Raw genomic sequence first — 9685 nt, forward strand, 5'->3', positions numbered from 1 at the left:
TGGCAGAAAAATCACTGGATATTAAACGACCAAAACAACATGCTACTAATTCAAATGGTATGTCTCAGAGATGAAGTTAACACTTAGCCACCCTAAGCCACTGATGTCCATCTATAGCACAACCCATGCTTTTCTCTGTCTTCTTTTCTCCATTCCACCTTTACTCTTCTCTCTCTCCCAAATTCCTTCCTCCCATCCTCTTCCTTCTCTCTCCGAGCCCCTCTCTCTCCCCTCTTCACCTATGCCCACTAGCAGTCTTCCACACTAAAGGTCAGTAGCAGCTCAACCGTGACCACCTGTCAAGCAAACTACACCAACCAGTCACCTTGGCCCCATGTCCGTCGCCTTGCAAGTCGTCAGTCAACTCCCGTCATCAGCCATGCGGTGTGTGTGAGAGACACAGCGAGTGTACTCCGCTCAATACAGAGCATCCGTCAGTCAGTCTGTCAGCACTTTTAATGAAATCAATATTGGGGGGGGCATTCCTGTGTAATGCAATATCTCTAAGACACTCAATATAACTGAATAACAAACAATCTGAGTGATGCTAAATAGTGCACAACAAGCTACAGCAGGCTTCAACAGACTGTTGAGAAGTGTGTTTGTTTATGGGTAATTGAAGGAGACCTATGTAAGAAAGTGACAGTTTCACCAATCACATGAACACACACTTTCAGTACAGATTACAAACATAAACACTTTCAGTATACAGAAACATAAACACCTTCAGTATACAGAAACAGAAATACTTTAACATAAATACTTTCAGTATACAGATACATAAATACTTTCAGTATACAGAAATAAATACTTTCAGTATATAAAAACATAAATACTTTCAGTTACAGAAACATAAACACCTTCAGTATACAGAAACATAAATACTTTAACATAAATACTTTCAGTATACAGATACATAAATACTTTCAGTTACAGAAACATTAACACCTTCAGTATACAGAAACATAAATACTTTAACATAAATACTTTCAGTATACAGAAACATAAACACTTTCAGCATACAGAAACTTAAATACTGTCAGTATACAAAAACATAAATACTTTCAGTATACAGAAACATAAATACTTTCAGTATACAGAAACATGAACACTTTCAGTATGCAGAGACATGAACACTTCCAGTATACTGAAATATAAACACTTTCAGTATACAGAAACAGAAATACTTTCAGTATACAGAAACATAAACATCTTCAGTATACAGAAACATAAACACCTTCAGTATACAGAAACATAAATACTTTCAGTACAGTTTATAAACATAAACACTTAAACACTGAAATATAAATACTTTCAGTATACAGAAACAGAAATACTTTCAGTATACAGCAACATAAACATCTTCAGTATACAGAAACATAAACACCTTCAGTATACAGAAACATAAATACTTTCAGTACAGTTTATAAACATAAACACTTCTGTTTATAAACATAAGCAGAAATAATTTCAGTATACTGAAATATAAACACTTTCAGTATACAGCAACATAAACATCTTCAGTATACAGAAACATAAACACTTTCAGTATACAGAAACAGAAACACCTTCAGTATACAGAAACATAAATTTTTTCAGTATACAGAAACATAAATATTTTCAGTATACAGAAACATAAACACCTTCAGTATACAGAAACATAAATACTTTCAGTATACAGCAACATAAACACCTTCAGTATACAGAAACATAAACACTTTCAGTATACAGAAACATAAACACCTTCAGTATACAGAAACATAAATACTTTCAGTATACAGAAACATAAACACCTTCAGTATACAGAAACATAAATACTTTCAGTATACAGAAACATAAACACCTTCAGTATACAGAAACATAAATACTTTCAGTATGCAGAAACATAAACACCTTCAGTATACAGAAACATAAATACTTTCAGTATACAGAAACATAAACACCTTAGGTACAAATTAGAAACATTAACAGCTTCAGTTTACAAGAAAATACAGGTGACAGGTAGCCTAGTGGTTAGAGTGTTGGGCCAGTAACCAAAAGGTTGCTAGATCAAATCCCTGAGCTGACAAGGTGAAAATATGTCGTTCTGCCCCTGAACAAGGCAGTTAACCCACTGTTCCTTGGCTGTTATTGTAAAGTATTTGTTCTTAACTGACTTGTCTAGTTGAAAAAGCAACACCTTCAGTATACATAAACAGACCCTTTCAATGCAGACCTTGGCTTCTCTCCTGATATATTCATGGTCATTTCCATGTTCCAGTTGGTCTATTTACTAGTCGTTCAGTTTCACACTGTATACTTTACATTCTAGTAATATAAATACACAACACCTCTTCATTGTACTTAACGGCTTAGCTGTTTCTCATTTCCGCATTACATTAGGCCTAATTTCATCATCTTATTTTTTTGTTGTTGAAAAAACCTACAGACCTGATCTGGTACTTCAAAATATACAGTACCTCATTATAATACATAGTGTATCTTGTATGTTGAACTATGCAGTACATCATAGAGTTTCAGCTAATTCATCAATATTTCCAATACATGATTTCACCCTTAAATGCAGGTTTTAACTCATTATTTTATTTACTGTAATGAACCATTACGGCGTTAAAAGGGTTACAACAAACTATAAAAAATGCAAATTGCCTACATCCATTGGCTTTCAGTAATTGGACTCTGTTTGAAGAGTGAAGAGAAAACATGACATCAGCGTCCAATACTGCCAATGCCACTGAGGCTTGCTAAGTGTCTCACCACCCATGAAAGACAAATTAAGTCAATTACAGATATGTGATGGATGAAGGCCTAGGGATATTTGGAAAAGGTCACAGGAAACATGTCATGGTTACACACAGAAAAACACTACACGGAATGAACGGTGATTCCTCAATTTCTCAGCTGTATTTCTCATTGCTTCCACTTCCACTGACCAATTCCTTTTAAGTTTAGGTCAAATGTAGAATCTCTCAAAAGCCATGGATATATTTATTTAATGAACTGCATTTTCGTTCATAGTTCATAAGGCCTGTTACGAAGCATTATAATAAGTGTGTTAACCTGCTGAGTTTTACATTGATATGCCCATTTTCCTTCAATATAACCACAGAACAAACCAAGACAACCTTGAATAAACACAGTTGTAGAACTCTGTTTTCTCCTCCCAGAAAATAAGGGAGTCTAGGAATAAATACAGTTCAACCGTTCATCATGAACGCCATCTATTGTGAACATAACGGCATATAATATCAAAGTTCGGCACTCGACGCAACTCACCGGAACAATACCTCTGGCAAAACAGTCGAATACAGTAGAATCAGATCACGGTGTCTTGTTGGCATGGCGTCGTTCCTCTGGGGAACATGGTTCCTCTGAATGTTTCCCAAAGGAGCTAAACACTGTATGGGGATGTGCTGTTGACCCATGTGTACTTGAAGCATCTCTTCTCCACTCGCATCCATCAACCTCACTCCATACCAGAAGCTATATATAGCAATATATGCTTATTATAACAATGGAGCTCTCAGCAATGGGCTGTTGCTGTTGGATACGAGTCAACCTAAGTTCACACATGATAACAAACGGCAAGTTGAATGTGATGAGATGCACTTAAATGCCCATGTCTTGTTATCACTATGGTATTCTATAAAACACATTTTACAGCATTTCGCTGGAATCCATGACAGAGAGAGAGAGAGAGACAGACCTGACGAAACTACTTCTTTATCAATCTTGAGGGATTTTATCTTTGTTTGAAATGGACTTTACATTGACTTTCGTATTAAAACATATTGTAGAGAGACCTTGTCAGAGGGAAAACTCCCTTACAGCGAACAGGGAAAATTCTAATGTTGTTTACTGCTCCAAATGCTACGTCCACACTAACACCTTCCCTAGCTTGATTTCACACACTCATTTGTCTCTAAAACGCCAGGCCGGCTTTCATCACCACGGTCGAAACACGTGCTACACATCCTCTACAGGCTCAATGACAATCAAAGGTCAAATTTCCATCCATCCCATTATTTATTTCATTCATCTCCGACCGCGAGCCTCCACATTTGTTTTCATGAAGGAACTGACAAGGCTTGATGAAGTGTTTAATAAAAGAGGGCAATCACTCTCCATTACGGACGAATCCCAAACAAACGACACACCACACTTGAGTTCATCTCCGTTACACTATCGACAGTAGAACACACTACATAATATCCAATCCCGTCGGACCCCGGGATCGATTCCAGTGAAATCATCCACTCCCTATGTCACAGCCAGATGGACCGTACCAGTTCCACAGACCATGAAATTCTATTCAGTCTCCAGCATGCTCCATGATACGATCAGCACCGAGGCTCTTTTGAGCCATACACCTCAACGGTGGTACGCCGGCTGTATTAACCACTGGCAGCGTTGACCTACATGTGGAGCACGTCCAGGCTCACACCTGGGTTTGCCGCGATCGGTTCTGACTCAACCAATGCGGGTCATAGTCCAGCCGAGTTTGTGTGTGTGTGTGTGTGTGTGTGTGTGTGTGTGTGTGTGTGTGTGTGTGTGTGTGTGTGTGTGTGTGTGTGTGTGTGTGTGTGTGTGTGTGTGTGTGTGTGTCTCCGTTGTATACCTCCTAACCTGTAATGCACTGCTGCACACATGCTTCAATTGATTACCCGCCGGTCATGACGCACTCCGACGGAGGAGAGGGGAACGTTTGCGATTTGCTCACACACAGCCAGCCTTAGCCTTAACCTTAGCTCTAAGTCATGGCAGGAGGGCGGTTTAACAAGAGGGAGTGCGCACACACACACACACACACATAGTCAAACTAAGTCCATTTCCTCATGACTTTCCCTTCATCCATCCATCCATCCCTCCCTCGACCCGATCCCTTCATCCATCATGAAATTCAGAGGTCTGCTCTCTTTCTCTCTGCTTCCCTCTTTCCCTTTTATTTCTCTCTTCATCAACATTTATATGTGCAACAGTACACCATGCAGACACTGCTAACAGGATTTCACATCATTCCTTTCTCTGTCTCTCCTCCTCTCTCTCTCTCCCCCTCTCTCTCTATTTCTCTCCTTTAATACGTCTCCCCTGACATCATTGTAAACAACCTCTACTGTCATATTTCATTCTCTCTGTCTCCTCAGAGCCCTCTGTATATCTCTCTCTCTCTCTCACACACACACGCACCTATCTCCATGCGCACATGGTCGTACAGCCCATTAGGCATATACATTTGAAATGTCAACCGAGTCGTCCCGTATTCCAGTCCACTAGAAATTGCCTTCACTTCCATTGTCACGCCGTCGCCTTGCCATTTCTCCCTATTCCCCACATTCAGCATTCACCATGCAAAAGAAAAACCTCTCCTCTCTGTCTAGCCTCAGTCGTACGCTGCCGAGCCCCGTTAACCAACACGTCTCCATAGAAACGTACTTACGGGTTCAGAGGAGAAATTCAGAGTCCCCCCCAGAGTCCCCCTTCCCCCACTCCCACCCTCCTCCATCTCTCTCGTCACTGGGGGAAAAGCAGATGGGAAAAAGATGGGGTCTGCTTACTGATGGTCCGGGAGCCGATGCAGCCCATGGTGTCTGTCTCACAGAGGCCCTGGAAGCAGCAAGCGAGGAAGCGCCACCCTTTCGCCAGGCATTCTCTCCACTCCTATTCTCTCCTCCCGTCTCGCTCCGTATGTGTGTGTGTGTGTGTGCGCGTGTGTGCACGTCTCTCACTCGCTCTCACTCTCTTGCTCCCTTTCTCTCTCTCCTCTTGCTCTGCCTTTGTCTCGCCCGCTCCCTCTCTCTCCTTACCTTCGTCAAACCCGCTGGCACACACACAGAGAGACACAGATAGAGTGCAGCGTCGCGATGCTGGAGCATCCCCAGTCAGTCAGTAAATCAACGTGTCTGAGTGGGGGGGGACGGGGGGGACTTGACATCGTTGAAATAATTAAAAGCAAGTACTTGTTACTTCAATGCCATTAATATCCCAACTCTCCAAATGATTGAAGTATAACTCCTGTCTAGTATGGCTCTATTCTCCCTACCTCTATCTCGCTCGCTCGCTCTCTCTTTCTCTCTCTGGCAATGCAGTACAGCTCTTTTCCTCTCCTTCTGCCCCTCCCTCCTTCAGTCTCTCTTCGTCTTACTCCCACAATATACGTATAAACACAGACAGTGATTCAATTGTTGTGAGGCGAGGCAGGAGGACAATGGGCGAGTCCTTGAGCTCTCTGACTCTCTCCTACTCCCCCAGTGACTGCTTTTATGCGCCGAGTCAAATCTCACACGTTGAATACTGGGTTTTCCCCTATGGAGCTCAAAGCTTTGACAGCATTGGCCATCGAATTCGGTCATGTTGATAGTCATAAAACTATCGGTTAATATAGAATAGACTAGAACAACTAGAATATGAAGGTGTGGGTATTGGCTGAATAAGGGGAGAAAGAGTGACATCTCTTCTTGAACATATTCATCTTACACCAAGAGAGAGAGACAGATGGAGAGACAGAGAGGGGGAGCTGAGGAGGAAGGAGTGAAGGGGGAATGCGTTGAGTCATGTTAAGGAGGGGTGAGGCTGAGATGCACAAATTAATATTGTAGGAGGGAGGGGGAGGGTGACAGAGGGAGAGAGAGGAGGAAGGGTGACAGAGAACAGAAAAACATACAGCCATGTTTCTATGTATGGCTCTGTGTGTGTGTGTGTGTGTGTGTGGGTGTGTGTGTGTGTGTGTGTGTGTGTGTGTGTGTGTGTGTGTGTGTGTGTGTGTGTGTGTGTGTGTGTGTGTGTGTGTGTGTGTGTGTGCGTGCACACGTGTGTGTGTATTCGTGCGTGCGATGTGGGTGTGTTTGTGTGGCTGGCTGGCAGGCTCGCTGATTGGCTAGCTGGCTAGCTATTGGTCTTTCCATGTATTTGGTGTTTACTTTACTTGTATGTGTCCATATGGGTCTGCATATTTGTCTATGCACATCATGTCTGCATATTTATCTCTCCACATGCATGCATCACACATGTGCGTACTCATTACTTCATCGCTGAAGGGGGTTAGGGGTCATAGAGAGGTGATCACAAAGAGACATGCCAAGAGAAGGGGCTGATGGGTAATCCTATTCTTGGCAATGAGTTGGTCTATCACAAGCTGAGTCTCATGGTAGGAGAGTACTTAGATATTCACTTTGACCTCACTGGTGCCTGAACAATATTTGAGAGAGAGAGAGAGAGAGAGTTCTAGCTAGGTGGCTAATGTTAGCGAGGCTAGGGGTTAGGGTTAGGGTTAGGGGAAGGGTTAGCTGAAAGGGTTAAGGTTAGGGGAAGGGTTAGCTAACATGCTAAGTAGTTGCTAAAAAGTAGTTAAAAAGTAGTAAGTAGTTGAAAAGTTGCTAATTAGCTCAAATGCTAAAGTTGTCTGTGATGAGATTCAAACTCGAAACCCCCAACCACTCTACTTTCTTCTTTGCCTTAAGTAACTATCTGTCTTATGTAACCATACCAAACAGAACATGTCATATTAATTTGAGTGTCCCGGATTTACGTTTACTATGTTACGTCTAGTCTATGAGAACAAGCAGCCCACACACATAGTGATATAAAGTCCACAAAAGGCAAGGTTCAAAAGCTTACAGCAAAGACAAATAACGAACCGTCCCCACACTCGCAGCTACAGCTTAATCAATAGGCTCACTTCGCCTCCAGACGGCCGAAGGTAAAGCATCTGATCACTGCTGCTCTCTCCCAGGGAAGAGGACTCAGAGACTCCGAGCCTGCGTCTCAAATGGCAATCCAATAGGGTGCCATTTGAGACACAGGCTGAGAGAAGTCGCTCTCAGGAACCCTTTCTTAATCCTCCCACTACCTCATTAAAAAACACATTATGTCTCTCCAATGTATTGTAAATTGGAGCTTTGTTATAAGGGCGGCTCTTCCTCGATAGCAGGAATTAATGTGATTGGTTAAGTTTAGGCAAGTAGTGTGATTGGTTAAGTTTTGGCAAGGAATTACAATTGGTTGAGTTTAGGGTTAGTGGTGGTTTAAATTTGTGTAAGTTTGTCATGCATAGCCTTCCAAGCCTGTCTGAGGTCCAAAACTAACTTAATTAATCCGTCATTGGTAGATGGTGGTAGCCGAATTATGATTGTTCCATTTCCCACAATGACCATATGTTCACGTTTTCAGAATTCTTCTTCTTATTTCTCTCACACAGTAACGTTCTTCCCAGACCTGAGTTCAAATACTATTTGAAATCTCAAAATAAATGTCTCTTACCCTTGTTTCACCATCTGGTTGTTTGAGCTGCCCTGATACATCATCAAAAAGAAAGACCTTTTTCACATAGCATCCCCTCATCGGAACCCAACCATATGCAGGATCGCTCAAAGCAGACTTCACTACAAGACTGACTGCTATAGCTAAAAAGAGCCATTCGCACAACTGCCACACACACCGTAATAGCCGTAGTGACACTTCAGGTGTTGTGTTGAATACAGGCCCCCAGCGAACCATGCACATCTAGAATGGATGTGGTGGCCTTGCCACTGTTGACAACCCACTAATCCAAACAGAGAGCACACCTTGGGACCCCCAACTGTACCGGTTTGTTGCCCTTGGTGACGATCGATTCTTTAGGTGGAATAGGAGCAATTCAGCAGGGTTTTATTTACTCACAGGCTTATTGGCTCGGCATGTGCCGTCTCTCACGGCGACTAGATGGACGACTGTGGTTTCATTAGGACACATAAACTGACTCAACTGACCCTTTGGTTAAGCGTATTGGGTTAACTGTCTCTCATGGTGATGTCAGTATTTTGCTACCCTGAGATGGTTTCTCCCCTTTGCAACATTTTGAAACCAGTGAGCAACGCACATTGCCACTTTAGTCTACCTATTGTGACTTTGTTGTCTGACTGTATCATAACTCCACTATAAGCATCCACCTTATCATCAGCACTAGGATTATTTATAAGACATTATAATTTATATAGGATATATATAATAATTAGATTTATATGTATTAAAGATGTTGTATTGTCTTGTTTGCTGATTCTAAATAGGAAATTGTAAATTGTATCCCTTCGCTGCTATTGATACTAAATAATGCTCCCAATTGAAAAGTATTAACCACTCTCTCTCTCCCCAACAAGGAAGAAGTAAAAGATTGTTTCTGTATAACATGTAAAACTGCAACAATGCCCCTATAAATGCATATGTTGGTATATATTTGAACTTTTGGGCTAAGGTCATGTTATTTTGGTGGGAAATACAATACTATAGTAACTGAAAATGCCTTGAAAAACACATTCCAAAGGCATTCGAGTCCCCTGAGGGTAGCTCTTCACCCTGGACAGTTACGGGATTGTCATGTTCAGCACCCAAAGCAAGGCTGAGGAGAGAGAAATACAAAGGAACACAAACATGGTACAGACGTTTCTCTCTCAGATGGTTCTGAGGTCTGCAGCTCTGATTATTTGTGCTGGGACTGATAAGCAGTTAGGTGTGCTGCAGTGCGTCCTGCCCTTTATCTATTTGAGAGGGCAGGTGGGGCTGGTGGGCATCATATCATTGGCGGATAATTTAAGGACGTGGCGCATTCACCATCTCAGAGTGTACAGCCGTGGCCAAAAGTTTTGAGAATGACACAAATATTAATTTTCACAAAGTCTGCTGCCTCAGTTTATATGATGGCAATTTGCATATA

General features: G+C 41.9%; 1 protein-coding gene across 4 annotated transcripts in view; it reads right to left on the bottom strand.

The window, feature by feature from the left end:
• LOC106588434 (uncharacterized) overlaps positions 1-6130 on the bottom strand; it is a 35944-nt gene extending 29814 nt beyond the window's left edge. For 2 of the 4 annotated variants that reach the window (XM_014177424.3, XM_014177422.3), the window contains exon 1: positions 5556-6130. In XM_014177424.3, coding sequence (XP_014032899.1) covers positions 5556-5583 — 28 coding nt within the window. In that variant the 5' untranslated portion in view covers positions 5584-6130. The remainder of the gene's footprint in view (positions 1-5555) is intronic. The other 2 variants (XM_014177427.3, XM_014177425.3) reach the window with 1 other exon arrangement.
• Positions 6131-9685: the final 3555 nt, after the last annotated feature.

Source organism: Salmo salar, chromosome 27, assembly GCF_965601325.2.
Source record: "Salmo salar chromosome 27, fSalSal1, whole genome shotgun sequence".
Lineage (NCBI taxonomy): Eukaryota > Metazoa > Chordata > Actinopteri > Salmoniformes > Salmonidae > Salmo > Salmo salar.